At 36.4% G+C, this 17,409-nt stretch overlaps 1 protein-coding gene across 15 annotated transcripts in view; it reads left to right on the top strand.

Moving 5' to 3' along the window:
- LOC105143170 (uncharacterized) overlaps positions 1-17,409 on the top strand; it is a 440,192-nt gene that overhangs the window by 409,874 nt on the left and 12,909 nt on the right. For all 15 annotated transcript variants that reach the window (XM_087407269.1, XM_087407271.1, XM_087407270.1 and 12 more), the window contains 5 exons: positions 54-182; positions 291-406; positions 1,858-2,080; positions 3,721-3,855; positions 12,742-12,860. In XM_087407269.1, coding sequence (XP_087263395.1) covers positions 54-182; positions 291-406; positions 1,858-2,080; positions 3,721-3,855; positions 12,742-12,860 — 722 coding nt within the window. The remainder of the gene's footprint in view (positions 1-53; positions 183-290; positions 407-1,857; positions 2,081-3,720; positions 3,856-12,741; positions 12,861-17,409) is intronic.

Raw genomic sequence — 17,409 nt, 5'->3', positions numbered from 1 at the left:
CCGCCCCGGATGCATAGTTATCTTATACGGAAGTATTTCTATTCTCGTTGCAGCCACTGCACCAGCGACTACATCGCCGTCTATTCTGGTCCAACCACGTCGAGTCCATTGTTGAAGATGCTCTGCGGCAAGGAAAAGACGACGCTAGTATACGAAGGTCAAGAACTCCTCGTTGAATTTAGGTGAGGAACGCATCTCTTTATCGACAGGACAGATGAGACCAATCGGTTTCGAATTCTCAATCGATTTAAGTATCTTATCCTGTGCCTTCAGAAGTATTCGTTTTACAGAACTGGTCCCGAAGTATCGCCCTTCGATTATAATGGCTTCGTCGCGACGCTGAGTTTTATTGAAGTGACAACGGAAGCTCCAACGACGATTGCCACCGATAACACGAATAAAACTCGTAAGTAATAAGAGAAAGCATATCTCTAGCGTAAATTATCGCATCGAGTAGTCAAGTACTTACATATTTTTAATATATTTCTACTAAACTTTAATAAAATGATAATAGAAGATTTGAAATAATAATTTAGATTTTATTTAAAAAAAAGATCTGTAGTAATAATCAAGTTTAAAAGCTTTAATGAATAATTTTAATTAAATGTTTAGGTAACCACAAAATATAATCAAAATCAACTAAACATCTATTTTACTTTTCTAAATATTATCTTATTTTTCTAATTACGGTTGCTGTTATTACATTTGGTAAGAAGAAGGTCGCTGATACTGACATAGGTCTTCTAAAGCGACACTCCCTTATTTCTCAGACACTAACTATTGCACTTTATTAATATTAATAAAATCATTTGTTTAACTAATTAAAGAAATACAAACTCATAATTCGTATATTTGTGGCTTTCTACACCAAATCAGTTAAAAACGAATTCTACGAATGTGAGAATAAAATTCTTATAATTTTTTTTTGCAAATTGTATAGTTTAAATAATAGTAACTATATTATTGATGATTATATTACGTCGTTTTAAATGCTTGTAATTTCATAAATCAATTTTATTTATACAATTTTTTCTCTTAGTTTATTCATACGATTTTAAATTTAAAATTACGATGCAGCGTAAATCGTCACACCTGTCTGTAAAACAGATTATGAATTAACTTAATCTTTATAATGTTGCTTTATAGTGTCGAATAATTCTATTGGAGTTGAAGACAATCGTGCATATATGGAAAAACTCTTGAAAAACTATTGTGTCACATATTTGCATCTTGCAGAACAGCATAAAGTAAATATGCATATAATTCAATAAAAATATTTTATAACGAAGTGAAAAGATTCTGGAAAATTTTATGTACATTCATTTGTAAATACTTTATACAGATAATTTCTATAAGAGAAAAAGAATAGAAATACGTAGCCTGACTGCCTGTGTCAGTTTTGGAGCCCATTTTGTCAGACCTTCATTTTTGCTTATCTTACGGGGCGAAAAAATTAATTATTGCAAAATTGCAAACAGTATTATAAAAACTGCTTATCCTATCTGATAGAAGACACTTTTTAATTTGTACCTATGTTTTTAAAGTTTTATTTTTACCTTTTGTTTAAGAAATATTGTCTAAAAATAAAGTAATAAGTCGGTATCAGCGACTTTTTTCTAATATTTATTAATATTACGTCAATGTAATATTATTATTATTACATTTTGGTAATATTTACTAATATTGCATCAATATAATAAACAAAATAAATTTGACAGACATATTATAGATTTGTTTAGTGTATTCTTGTCTTCGTATTTCATAATCTTCTTCACATTTGTTCCTGTTCACAGACAACTTACAACTTTATATTACAGCACAATAAACTATTATCAAAGCTATTCTCCGATCTTTCAGTTGACTCGATGAAGTCTAATAACTACAACAATCGCGATCTCCATGACCACCGCAAGGACCAAGGTACCGTGACCAGCAGCTGCGACCTCGAGGTGAGCGGCGAGAAAGTCCGGGCCGGCCACCATGATACCAGGGGCAAACCCAAGTCCACGACGTGCAAGCTTTTGCTGCGTGGCCGTGCTTACGACACCGGACACGTTTCCATAGCCAGTTACAATCTCAGGTAACCTGATTCGCCCACCGTCACGAACCTTCAAGTCACACATTGAAACGCACGTGCAACCGCAGTCTTAAAAGGCGAAAAACTATATCCTTCTTTACTTCCACGCCCCTTTTTCTTTGTGTCTATCGACATGTTTCTCTAACGTGAACCGAACACCGGTGAAAACTGTAGTCATGTAATGGCGAACACAACGTGTCGCGGTATATGTGGAATTGCATTTCTCGCGAACGATTGTTCGCTACTTTTGATCTGGCAATCCCTACAAATCCGCAGCGGGTTGTACACGTAACGTTGAATTCGTGATAGTAAAGCACGATAAAAACGGTCGGTGGTTTGTACTATTGAATAAGTCAAACGCCATAAGTTCCGATATACTTTTATTACGTGTGAAGTATTATCACCCTGTATTCTCGTAAATCAGAGTGAAATGTCAATATTGATTAATATCTAGAAATCTGAGAATGTCATGAAACCTTGGAATATCTAAGAATATCTAAGAACACATAAAAAAAACATTATTCCGCATTATTCGTGCTGTTACGTCTACGCGCTACTCTTATTTCAAAGTTAGTAGCAACTTGCGTAACTTATCGAAATGGCGCCAGGATGGGAGAAGGAAACCACCCCGAGACTCGTCGCGGCGTGTAGTCGCGGAAAGTAGCGTTAAATCACGCGAGGATACACCAGTGCGTCCGCATCCCTGGGATTTTCAATTATCATGCGCATGCTACGCCAACGACATGCGGAACGCGTATCTGCGCTTCGGAGACGTGTTATGTACGTGTTCGTGGAGACGGAACATGTCGCGGCAAAGAGATGAAACTACCCTCGGAACCAACGACGAGTCGTATCTCCGACAACCCTCTCGACATCATATACGAACGCTTCACTGTCTGTCGGTCTCCGAAGTCGCTATCCCATATAAACTGGTGGAAGATGTGTAAGTGCGCGCGCGCGTACTTACGAGACGCCGAACGGAGGGCTTTATTGAAGGTAGCATGAATTTTGAACGGAATATTGTAAATCCGAGCGCCAGGTGAACCGAGAAAGTATCTCCGAGCACGGGGAATATCGCGCACCTCTCACCCACCGACCAAATCCTCCTCCGTGTATTTCTCTCTCTCTCTCTCTCTCTCTCTCTCTCTCCCCCCCCTCTCTCTCATTTTCTCACTCTCCTTTTTTTTTCCCAGTTTTCATGTGCGCGTAATAGTGGCATCCGTGTTGGATTTGTAGCTTACTTTCCGCAGACGCGGCGTCTGTGAGGCGATTAGAGCGAACGAAAACGCGGCACTCGAATATTTCGGATGATACATTTACAGATTATCCCGGAACAAATATCGGATGTAACGTTTCCAAAAAGCTTTCAATCTTTCCTCTGGATTAAAAGAGAAATTGACAGGCGAGGAAATCGGTGTAATAATACGTTTAACACATATACTTTTTTCAGAGTTCCAAGTTTTTTTTTTCCGTTTCCGTGAAAAGCGCGTTAGATCGCTACATCCTTCAAAATTCTTTACACGAGAATTTACAGTTGATGTATCAACGGTGAATTTTCCTGCCGGGACGACGAATTTTGATAGCGCGCATGACGTCCGTCGTAAAATCCACTGATAGATATGTTCCCGCTATCGATTTTACAGCGCACAGTCCTGTCAGTCGACGATCGAGATATTCGACGGTTCGCTGGAAAGCGGGACGCTGGATACCACCAACTCCTTGGAGAAGATTTGCAGTCCGGCGCAGTGGCTCCCGCGGGAACTCGCGAGTCAGGATAAGTAAGTGAATTCCCCTTGGTTATTAGAGCGATCATTAGAGAGATACCATCGTACCGGTTTGTAGGTAATGCATCGTAATTTGAGTTGGTAAATTTCGAGATCCCACGGCAACTCGAAAACACGCCAGGTTAAAGCCGAGAATCGGTTAAGTCTCCTTGGAACTCTGCGTCAGAATGGAGATTAGTTTCTAAACGCTAATCTCTGCTCGCAGAAACACAAGACGTATGTATTAAGACATACGGATTGGTTAAACTGGAAACACATAGAAAAACCTAAGACAGTAAAACGTAAGCAGTAAGCGAATTGGCCAGTTACAGTAGAAAACAATAACCTTACGTTCTCTATCATAATTGGTCGATTCGCTTACACCTTATTGCCTTATGTTTTTAACTAAGCAGCAATCCTGAAGTGAATTTTGTCGCAGCTCTTTCTTAGTCCTTGCAGGCCTTTGTCCTGATATTAACGCGCAGTCTTTCTTCTTGGTGTGCACGCCCCGTAGTGCACCTTGAGGATTATTCATTACACCTCGGGCACGTATCACGAGACCCCGGCTGAACTGACGCGCGAAATAGAAGCCAGCGCCGTCGCGATGCCAAGGAAGCAACGAAAGATCGTCGGGCACGTAATCATAAAACAGCCCCGGTAGATCCATCATCCGTCTCCATCCGAGAACTAGACGGTACCATGCAAAGCGATACCTCATACTCATCTCGGAAGTCAAAGTATGAAAGATGGTTGTAGCCCGACTCTCTCTCTCATGCATTCCATGATGCGTTTATACTCGGTACATATTCGACTGAAAAGATGTCACAGAGGACAAACGGAATGGTAGTTATCTGAAACTGTTCCATCGTTGCCGCACGCGCGTTACGGAAACCGATACAGAAGTGGATGGCTCGCACAGTTATATTGCTAAAGTTATACCTCTTGATTCTTCGATCAATTCTTTAATAAAAATTTAATTATTCGTAGCTTTTTTATTTTATACATTGAACTAAAGTTTTAATTTGAATAAAAATTAGGCGATTTTGTGATATTTTATCTTTTGAATGTTCTTTAAAGACCTTTAATTTTCTAAATTATATTTATTTGTGATTTCTTTTGACTTTTGATTTCGGAAAAAGTATGAGATTATACATTCTTAAATTCATAATATATTATACATAATTTAATTTATCATTTCTTTAGATCGCCGATTCCTACGCTACTCCTCTACTCAATATATTGTTAATTTAAAAGAACACAATAAAATTAAACAACTTAACTCAAGAAACTGTATTAAATTTGATATAAGTTTAATTTATTTTTATTTATTACTACTTATTGTTTTAGTATTGTCAGTAATAATAATTTAATGAACTAAATAGTAAATAATATTATAAATAATAAACTAAATTTGAGTCAAATTTAATACATTTGACTCAGATATTATTTAGTTTATTACTTAGTGTAACATTAACATTGTTTACTTTCAGATTATATAATCACAGAAATGGATTGATTTATATTTTGACACACATGGAAGTTAAAAATAATAAAATATTATATAATATTTAATTGAAGAAATTGAATTAGTTATCAATGCTATTTGTCTTCCTTTTTCGATTTAACAATGTGGAGTATATATACGTGTAGTTACGTTTATCGTATCAAAAATGTATTTAACAAACTAGTTTTTTCGCATGTCAATAACAGTATAGCCGAAATTTTTAGGGTTCTGTTTACCTTTCGCTGAACTATTCTCAGGGAAAGAAAGATAAATATAATTCCAATATTGTCGCAGAGCGAATGTACCCATAAAAAACGTAACAAAAATTTGTGACATAAATTCAAACAGCTAGTTGCGCACGTACGTTCGCTCGTAACGTTACTATAATAGCATGATTTTTACGATGGGGGAATCTTCCAATTACGTAGTAAATTCTCGCGTTTGATTAAATAACTTTAGAAGACCGCATGAAACGAATATATATTGTTTTTTACACGAGCGTTAATATCCCGCGGAAAAAACTGATAGCTTTTGCAACATTCATACAATTTCTATTTAATTTGGTGTTTTATATTTTTGTTTTGTTTTTTTTCTATAAATTCTATAACATTTCTCGTAAAATGTACGTAGTATGCACTATATCACTGATTCTAGAAATATTGTACACTGGAAAAAGAATCTGATTGCATTAATTGGAATTCTAGTTGAAAATGGACAAATTAGAATTTTCTGGTTGAATCTATTATATTTCTGAAATAATCAGAATGCTGATTGATCAAAATCTTCTAGTTCGTTCATTTTAAACTAGAAAATTTTCACAGTGTAAAAAATGATTTTACTATGGTAAAATTTAGCAACTAGATACAGATCTGAAAATAATTTTGTTTAAACAATTAAAATAATTATCTAGGACGCTCAAACTAGTTGCTAGCATGTCAAAAACTTTTTGCAGCATTATCATTAATGTTTAAACATTCTACATTACCTATAATTATTTTTATGCTTCAGCAAAATTTTCAGATTTAGTCAAATTTTTCAATATTTCAGCAAAACCATTTCATTCTTTTCGTGTACACAAATTTAAAATCTGAGCACTGAGCATGGCTGCTTACGAATTTCTTTAATAACATGGTAGATATTTAATTTCATATAATTATCACAAAGATATATACGAAAATCGTGTAATTTTTATATACGCAGCCCAGCATTTCCTGCATTCAAAGGAAAATTAACTTTTCCGGTCGCATATCATTCATGATCAAACTCTTGCGCGCGGCAGGTTCAGTTTTCACGTTGATACGCACGTTTTATGAACGCGATCCTTTCGATGTCATAAACATTTAATGCCGATCGATTTACTGCGCGCGAATAATAAATGCAAGCGTGTGCTGGGCGTTGATAGAATACTGGCTAATACGTTTAATACTCCGCTTTCGAGAATTTATGACTTGCAGCGTTTGATCACAAAATGTTATCACGACCGACGAATTAGGAGTAAATGTCGACAAAAGGAAAAAAATTTGGATCATTAAAACTACATAAAGGCAGATAAAGATTTATTTTATTTTATTTTGCAGTAACGAATTGTTCGTAAATAGGAATTATATAACAAATTAAATATACTATGCGATTTAATGCAAGAGAGTTGCATAAATATTATTAAATTTAAATTAATAAAATAATATAACGTGTTTACATAGAATATTATTATTGAATATTATTATTATTAAAAATATTTAATATTTAATAAAACGAGATATTAATTTTTCACATTTTACTTTATCTAAAATTATCTACATCCATCATATTATAAATTATTACAGCAGAAATTTTTATTCGTAATACGTGTGCTTTTCCCGAGAAAGTCGAGATATCGATGTAAGAATGAGATGCCTGATAAGAATTCAAGGGAGATAGAATAGAGGTCATATCAAATGAAAAACGTGACAAGAAAGATATTTGAAAGAAGATTTTTACCCATACATATTGAACAACGACGTAACACGTGAAGAGGACAAGATGCATATTCCGAAATTTTTATAGAACAAATCTTTTTCTAGATCTTTATTCCGATTTATTGTTGAATTGGTCATTTCTTCATTTATCGCATTTACAATAAATCTGACGGACATACAATCTAATAATTTGAAACATAATTTAAAACATAAGCCGCAGAGGGAAAATATTAAAACTACTTGCGCGCGTTCTTATAACTTATTTACAATGAAGAAAAAAAAGTTTGATATTATCGAACATGTGAAAAGAAAAGCATTAAAGCCATTCCACCTACTTGCACCCGTGCGATCTGTATCCGTCCCATATGCAGCACCGAGCAGGCGCTTCGATGTTGAAGCCTCCGGAGACAAGGTGTTGACCAATCGGCCGTAGAAAGAGACTTTGGAAGGTCGAGCAACGACAAACAAAGGTATCGCGTGATTCCTCTCGAGGCTGAAAGCCGGCGGTGACCCACGAACCAGGATTCCGTCCAGCCGATCGGAGAGATAAGTGCAAAGGGGACTTCGAAGGAGTGACGTCGTCCTCTCGTTGTCGTCGTTGTCGTCGTCGGCATCGTCGAAGCAACCAGCGGCCGCATGCATTATGCAAGCCGTGGGAAATGGACGGACGAAATGTCTGTCGCACGAACGCCCTACTCACCCCCGTCCACGTTGCATCGGGGGCGAACTTGATGCGGACAGTGCAAAAAGAACGAGGACCGACCAACGAATGGCCAAACGAGGGATGCACAGTTGGGCTAAGAGATTTCCCAGAAGAGATTTCGAGGCGCCGCCGTCGCCGCTACCGATATGGTACGCGATCGATTCGCCGAGCTTACATCCGGCTTCTCGCTCTTCCCGATCGACAGATGCGCGCGGTAAAATGTCTGAAATATTGTGATAACCTCACGCGCACATATCTATACATGTTTCCCAACTCGGAAGCTTTCCCAGTAGATTTGGAAAACGAATTTACAATATGATGTACAAGGGCGTTGTCTTCATTTTTATCTAAGAATAGATCTTCCTAGATGATAATATATTGCATGGATCTCTCACATTTAAGATATTAGATTTGTCTGAAATGTGAAAGATCCTTGCAGTATTATCGAGAAAAATGATCTGATTGGATTAAATAATAATTCTCGTGGAAACTGGACGAATCGGAATTTTCTGATTAAGTCTACTAGGATTCTGGTTGAGATAACTAGAATTCTAATTGATTAATTATTTGGTAAAAATAAGAATTCTAGTAGATTTTACTCTAGAATTTTACTATAGAAATATTGTCAACCAGAATTCCGGTTATCTCAACTAGAATTCTAATAAATTTAATCAGAAAATTCTAATTCGCCCATTTTCAACCAAAAATTTTTATCATTGTATCATCTAGAAAAGTAAGATTGTACAGTATATGATTAGAAATACATAACGAAATTACGAATTGTAGATATTCTTATGAGATACAGAATTCGTAAAATCTTTCGACATTCTCATCAAATGATGAACGTTCGAATCTTGCCAGATGAAAGACGGATAAAACTAAAAAAGTCACATACTACATCATCCACGCTACGATGGTAACTGTGGAGGCCACAGGCTCACGACGGGCTTTTCTCTCCGCTCGGTCGTGAAACGAAGAAAAGACCATTTCCACTTTCTACCTCCAAGAGGAGCGATATTCGTCACGCGCATGTTGCACTTCTCTGCCTTGCTGACGCCACTGGTAGTTTTTAATCTATTTTAATTTCTAACGTTTGCTGCTCCAGTACCAGCCGGTCCCAGGACGATTTATGCTTAGTAGCAGCAGCAGCAGCAGCAGCAGCAACAGCAACAGCAACAGCAGCAGGTAGTCCGGATGCAGCGTACGTACGTACGTGCCTATGGGACTGCTGCGTGTTTTATGTTGGCTAATCTCGTAAAAATTCATGCGAAATAACGCCCGTGCTTCATCCGCCTCGCACGTTCTCCAGCCCTGCCGCTACTTGCAGCCGGGCACGTTTCCCATCGCGCGACTCGAGCCGAATTTCCGGCCGCCGCCTTTCGCTTCTCCCGCGGTACTCCTGAAACGGCATTAAAACGATGCAAAATAAAACGAAATAAGAAGCTCGCAATCTGAAAATTCGATAAAGTTAAGAAAGTGGGCTTTGAACTTTGTCGTATCACAGCACAAAAATAGTACAATGTTATTTCGATTCGTATAGGCGAAAACTCTGGCGTTTTTTATAACGTAAAGCGTTTCTTTTTTTAACTTAATTCAATTTATAGCTTAACTTAATTTTAGTTTAAAGGAGCGATGGCAATTCCTTGAGTTAAATAAATTTTCTTATTTTTAACTTCTATGTATGTTACAATGTAAATCAATTCATTTCCATGATTAGTTTTGAAGTAAATAACGTTTATATTAATATATGCGCTCTTAACAAATATTGAATTAAATTTGAGAGAAAAACAAATTTAACATATTTTCTTGAATTAAATTGTTTTAATTAAATTAATGATATATTGAGTAGTGATACCTTTTTAAAAGCAATTCAAAATAATTTAAAGTAATAAATAATTTAACGAATGTATAATATAGTCCTTAAAATCGTAAGGGAGTTAAATTTCGAGCGTGTGAAGAAACAGCAATGACATTGACGACGCATTAACGATGTCGACGACCAAAGACGAAAATCATATTAATCGCGTGCAACACCGCTGGGAACAAAGGATCATAAGGGTCTAATCGGGCATCGCGATTATTCAAGTGAGTTGCCCAGAGCGCGCTCTATTTAATGTCCGTCCGTGCATAGACGCGAGATACATCGGGGATCAATCCGGTAGCCATCAAGTAATTTAATCTTCACGCACACCATGTCCAACTAAAAGCCATCCCCCGTGTTCCCTGCTCGGGAGCAGCCAATGAACCGACACAAATCAATCGTATCGTACCATCGCTTTATCCTGCGCGCTAATAAAGTAAACTGCCATTCCGCGTGTGGAAGGTATCGCGATAATCATATCGCTGGCTTATAATACAGCCTACAAATAGCAACGTACTTGCGACTCACGTGCTTTTATAGCGACAATTCAGCGTTGCACCATGGGAGAACTTGACGTCTAGGAATATATAAAACTATTTAAAACTTAATCAATAAATTTCGTATCTTATATAAAACATATCCAGATATGATCATTCCAGCTAGAATGTCAATGTTTCAATGTAAACCAAATCCGTTAGTTTAATATGTATAATTTAAAATTCTCTCACAGAACATGGGAATTTAAATAAATTATACATATCCTCACATTTCCATATTTAATTTTATCAAATTTCAGTTATCTGCGCTGAAAATTAAAGATTTTCTTTTTTTAAACTTGGACAAGTCGTGTGTGTTTTAGTTCTTCTATTTCCATTCTATTTAATAACAATTTACTGTGCATGTCTATTTTAATTTACTTCAATCATATTGAAAAATTTTAATCAAATTCTAAAATGTCAAATGAAACATGCTACATTTTTTTCTTTCTCGAAATAAATGTTTTAAATAAAAAGTTATGACCCACTTTTAATGGAGACCTCGATAAACTTGCCCAAAGAGATGTTGAACGTCATCGACTTCGAACGGTTGACGCGATATTGTTCGCGCAGAAAGGTTACTGTTAGAAAATTGATGACGTAATTCTGACGCTCATTCGAACGACAAAGGGCGATCCTCCTTTCGCGGCCTTAGGGCGACAGCATCGACAGGGTGGCGTCGAGGAGGAGGCGGGGGCGGAAAGGGTGCTCGATTTATCTTGCAAAACTAACTCATAGGCAATTCTCGCGCGCGCCGACTATCGAGGGCGGTTCCCAAGACGTCCATTTACAACTTTGCCCAGAGAAAATAGAGTCTTACGTGTAAGATTTACATCCTGCTTTGTCCCGGCGCCGATATAACTTCTGCGGAGCACCCTTTCGCACCCATGCGCGTCATGCTCTCTGGTGCACCCTTCGTCATAATGATCGTGAATTAATAATTCGCGTCGAAGTTTCCGCATGACCCGAATGTCGATGAAAAGTGTCACAAATCTCGCATCCTGATGCACGTATATATATGTATACGTTGTAACATGTATACGTTGTAATATACATAAGCGGAAATCGGATCGATCATTATTCATAGTACGACCCCGGCGGATGTCATCATCGTTCCTTCGTATTGATTGCGCGGTTGTAATGCAAACCTATTCCGCTATTTTAACGAGCATCGTTCACAATGAGATAAATTTCATATGTCCCGAGATAAAGTCGGAATACAAAATTATTGTAGTATCTTTATTTTATGTTCAATTTATTTGGAGAGTCTTTTAACTCTCCGAAGTTGACTCTAAAATCTATAACACACGCTGTTAAATTCGTATGTCATCCAATTTGAGTTATTCTTGATCATTTCTCGCTATTGCTTTTACTCAATATGTTAATTTAACTAAAACAATGGAATTAAACAATTTAACTCAAGAAAACTTATTAAATTTGGATTAAATTTATCAAGTTTATTACTTATTAAATGCAGATTAATATAGATGTTGTTTATTTAAAACTAATCAAATACAAACAAATGAATTTATTTATATTTGAGACCCATAAAAATAATAAAATATTTTTAATTCAAAGGATTGACACTCTAATGATATCTAACAGTGTAGTTTACTGACGCTGGGTCTAAGATCTATTTAATTTATGTTAATTAAAAGAAGTACCAATTAATTAGAACATCTTTTTCAACACTGAGAAAAATGTTCTGATTAAATTAACAAAAAAACCCATAATAAGAATGATATCATAATAAAACCAAATAGAATTTTTAATTATTATAAATATCAGTTTTGTTGATCCTTTTTGTTAATTTAATCAAAATTTTTCTTTCCATCCAAAAAGACGAAATGATATAATTTGTATAAAAAAGAATATATCCTAACTATATGTTAATAAGAACAATTCAAATTTTTATAATATAACATTAAAAAAATTGAATTATTTGATATTTTTGAGGGATTTATAATTAAGTGAATTTCAATAGACCGTCAACTCCGTAAAATTAATAATTATAAAGCGATCTTTCTTGTACACTGAATTGAAATCTCAGCGTTCAAGTTTCTACATCTAGAATCTACACTTTGGAGTAAGATGTTAAATGTCTAGGCGCCAACGTTTCAACATTGTCTATAGCGATCGACAGTGTGAAGATTAAAACAGTCGTTCGTTTCTACCTTCGACGGCGCTTACTCGTCGGCGAGTTCGATTTATATCCCAGTTTCGATCCCGAAAAACTACGAGCCGCTCTCGCGAAAGGAGCGTGGGAAAACCATCCCTCGCTACGGATTCACCCCGAGCCGAACGCGCAAATGACGTTTCTTTTTTCCATTCCTTTTTTCCAGGTACGCGGAGCCGAAGAGATACTCTTCCAACGGTCGGGACATGACGGTGGTTTTAACACGCGCCTCCAACAGCCCCACTGACGAGGAGTATATGGAGGTCTCGTACTACTTTCACGACGGTAAGCTGTAAAAGGGAGCGTCGTCGACGAACGGGAACGAATACGGTGGTCTGCTACGCGGCAAACTTGGCAGAAACTCGAAACAAAAGATTGCGACGTCGGAAATTGGATTATGATGCGCGTCGTCGCCGAGCAATCAAGTCAGCGCGCGTAAACGTCGCGAAATCGTGAGAAACACGCTCCTCTATCGCTCGATATAGTTCACTTTTTTCTTACCCGTTTCTTCGTTCTTTTTATTTTTTCTTCTGTTCATTACGAGTTACGAGTGCAATCGCGCTTCTTTACGCGCTTCGGAGAAACTTCCTCGTTTTACGTTTTTAAGTAGAAGTCTAAAAAGATCGCGCAATGAAGTTTGTCTTATAATTCGATGTCTCTCGTCGAGATCTTTCCGTCGAGTTTCTTAACGTGAATTACACGTAATAAATAATTAAGAATTATTAACCTTTCGGCGTCACTCTGGATATATCTGGATACCTAGCTTTTTTTCTCCAATACTTTTTCTATTGTTTATAACTCTTTTATTAATAAAGATACATTTTTGCGTGGTACCATTATATTTCTCATTGTCTCATTGTCTGGCGTTTCAATTGGGAAAACATTTTTTTACAATACGTTTATTTTTATGAAAGTTATTAGTAATTGAATTGGGTATGCCATACTTTCCAAATGTATCGTTCTCGTAGTGTGACATCAAAGAGTTAATTAAGAATTATGTTGTTCTCTTTCGATATAATAACACGTTATCTTCGCCAATATGACAATATTGGCGACAATATGTGTGATAATGATGCTTGCTCAGTACTTTTTTGCTGTGTTCAGCAGAAAAAAAATAGCTTTTCTACTGTTGTAGTATCTTTAATATGATTGGTTCTTGCCCTTAAATCTTCACTGGATTTAAATACATAACCAATCATAATTAAAGGATCTTACACTTGCAAAGCTACTTTGTCCGCTGAACGTAATCTTTGTAAACGCAAAAAGTGCTCGATAATAATGACCGCGTTCCGATATATACTGCTCTCCAAATTTTTTGGAGTGGAACCTCACTCTTTTGTAGTAAAAAGTCACTCCAAGTATAATAATAATAAAAATACTGCCAGTCGAAATGGAGTGAAATTTTTTTAAACTGTAAAGTCATTCACTCTTTATTTGAATTTATTCTTCAATTCTAAAAAGAGTGACACGTTTCACTCTAATGAAGTAAGAATTTCAATATTCTATATGAGAGAGAACTCAGCAAACATCAAATTACATGTAATATATCTGATAGATGTAATTTCCTACTCAATAATATAACTGTAATACAAACCGTGTGATATTATATATTACAGTTATATTATTGAGTAGGAAATTACATGTAACTTGCAGGTGTTTACTGTGAAAGAATATTTCATTAAATAATTCGACGCTGTTGAGTTACTTCAGAGTACAGCTTTATCAAGAACAAGAAAAATATAGTATAATTTATCCATAAGTATCATATTTGATACTTATAGATTAATATTGTATATACCTTTCAGATTTTATTACCATAAATTTGCTCGTTCTGAAAGTGAATACGTGGAAAGAACACTGAGTGTGTTGAACAGCATATATTCGTATTCATATACGTGTGATTTTTCATGTTTTTAGCATAGATTTGTAGTTTTCGTTTTTAATTCTCTCTGTAAAGGTGCTTCCATATAATTCGTAAATCGCAAAAAAAAAACATAGTTTGCAAATGCATACGCAGAATGAAGATTCGCGTTTATTTTTTCATTGCGTGCGATTTGTTTTCATCTGCGTGTAACTTGCGTACGGTGATCGTTATTCAGCGTCAGCATTTGCGACTTTAAATTAGAATGAAGTTTGCAGCGCTAACGACTTCATTTTAAAAATAAATGATTCTCCACCTTTTGTCTTAGAGTGAGTAAATTTACTTTAAAAAATGCCAATACCGAAAATCTATAGTATACAGCGTAAACTATAAGTTTTTCAGTACTGATGCATTGATGGAACGCGACTAATGTCAACATCATTTTCGTGATCAACGCAAGTTGCGTCCGCAGTTTTATCATCTCGGAATCGGGTTTTTGCTCGTCGCTTCTCGAGTAGTCAACTGCGGCACATCCAAACCGCTAATTACGAGTAACTAATTACCGTAAATACGCCTCGGCATATCGATGTCAAAGCCTCAGTCCTCTCCTCTGGCCCCTTTAATCGGATGAACGTAGGCACGTCCGAATGGTAATCCTGAAATTCGCTTGGCACTCGACCGAGGGATTCTGGTTGGCTGCCGGAGGACACATTCACGATATCGACGCGTCCGTTCTCGCAAAAACAGCGGTCGCGCTTAATCCCGTTTCAAAGATTAGATTTAACCCCGATTAAGTAGCTACGACCTTTTCCTTGGCTAAGCAATCCCGGAGATTAAAATGAGACCCTGGGTATATTATACGCGCTCTCGAAATCGGGCAACTCGTAATTATTCGCGGTCGGATAATTATTCGCTCGCGACTGTTACATCTATTTTGCCGAGTAAAGCCGGACTGCCGCGTATCATAGACTTGAAAGCATCAAATCTAAATTCAAAGCGGGAATGATGGTGCGTGTACAGCGTGTATACACCGCGATTTTCAGTACCTATAGAATTTTATTCGTATAACATTTTGCCCATAATGAGTAAAATAGAACGTAAATTAGTAAGTAGTATATATAAAAGCAGTATAAAAGTAATATAAAATAATATAAATATATTTTTGAAAGAAATTAAAATTTCGCTCTGAAACTAGTATCTTAATATAATACTTAATCCTTTACTAAAATAAAAATCTATTTTTTTGTTTAACGTAATGTATGAAAGACTCTCCATTTATCGGATCTATTGTTCTCTTTTTCGTCAATTTAGCTTGGTTTCATTAAAGTCGAAAATTAAAATCGATCAAGCGTTTTGGAACACAAGCTAATAGTGCGCGAGATAAAATTTTAACGGACAAAACGAAACGCGGACAGCAGTAATTGAATTTTGATATCGATGAGATTTTAAACGTCGACCGAATTTTACGACACATCATGTCGACATCAAATTCTCGTTTCGATTTTTTTTTTTACGTTTACGAAATGGCTACCGACCTCGCTCGTAGCCGGTAGCCATCCTGGATTACAACAATCGTACGAGCGGGCATATACTAGATCCAATCATGGACCATTACAAAAAAAAAGCGTAAATGACAAGAATCAAAAGTCATACCTGACGACAAACTATCGCCGTCGATCGGGACCAGTGATTGACGAGAGCGATCGTGTCACCGGTCGACGTTATTACGTTTACACATGTTACACGTGTTACACGCCATGCACTCATGTCTCGTAGTATCTCTCTATTCGATTCATAACGATCGATGAGTACAGTCGTCCGCAACCGGCGTTTCAAGTCTTAAATGACAACGTTGTATTTAAATAAAGGAGAAATAAAGCGCGCACATCGATCGCGTTCGAATCGACTTCGTTCGTCAGCTTTTTTTATTTCACGTTCATGATGACGTCCCATATAGAGATATTACCATTCCTCGCCGTTACTGTTTCATTTTTTTCCTTTCCTCTTCAAGGAGGCGACCGCTGAATATCAAGATCGAACGTTTTCGAATTTCGATCTCCTCTCGAATTCCTTATCTCGCGCCGAGTACGATCCGGCGGAACATAAAACTTTATGCCCGGGGAGACCGATCTCCTTATAGGAAAGGGGTTGAAATTCAACCAGGCGATCCCGAATTGCCGCGAATAATCATGCGAAATTGCCGTGTAAGAAACGGAATGAGGGAATCCCGTCTGCGGAGCGAACTTCGACTTGAAATGAAAGTGCCCGTAAGGCGTTTACTCACCCATAACTCGCAGAAATATATATCCCTCTGACTGCGAGAAACTGTCTTGCGGGAAAAAATTAAGCTAAGAGGCGAAGAGAAGAAAGTTACATGAGTCCCGCGAGAGTTTAACGGATGTGAACGAAGCGCGCGCGAAAATAAAAATATTTTATATTTCAGATCGCCTTGGTAATTTTCTTGATTGACATCTTAAACGAATAGTAATTTTTACGTTTCGCGTTACATCATATTTTGTTCCACTTATTATAATAACTTTGTTTGTTAATTTTATAATGAACTTTTGTCGCACAAGAAGTTATAAATAACGGAAAGATCCTATTTTTTTATATTTAAATTAAATTAATCAAATAAAAGAAAAAATCCTATTTTTAGTCGAAGCGGATCTTAATAATATTTATATGTAAATTTCTGCAAACCCAATGCGGTTGCGTTTCGAGTCTGATAAATCGAATCGGTGTGCAGTTTATGGAACTGAAAAATATGTTTGCAAAAATTTGCATACGAATATTATTAAGCATCAAGATGCGCTTCGAAATAGGATTCTTTCTCTTATTTAATTTATTCTTATTGATGTAATTTTTACTTCTATTTTTTTTCAATTATTAATCGTATTTCTCTCCGTGTCATTTATATTAACTCCTGCTTTATTTATAATTAAATTGTTGCATAAGAAATTACATTGAATAACA

Source organism: Acromyrmex echinatior, chromosome 6, assembly GCF_024713525.1.
Source record: "Acromyrmex echinatior isolate Ae372 chromosome 6, ASM2471352v2, whole genome shotgun sequence".
NCBI lineage: Eukaryota > Metazoa > Arthropoda > Insecta > Hymenoptera > Formicidae > Acromyrmex > Acromyrmex echinatior.
The sequence above is the reverse complement of the archived record's forward strand: the minus strand, read 5'-3'. Positions and strand labels throughout refer to the sequence as shown.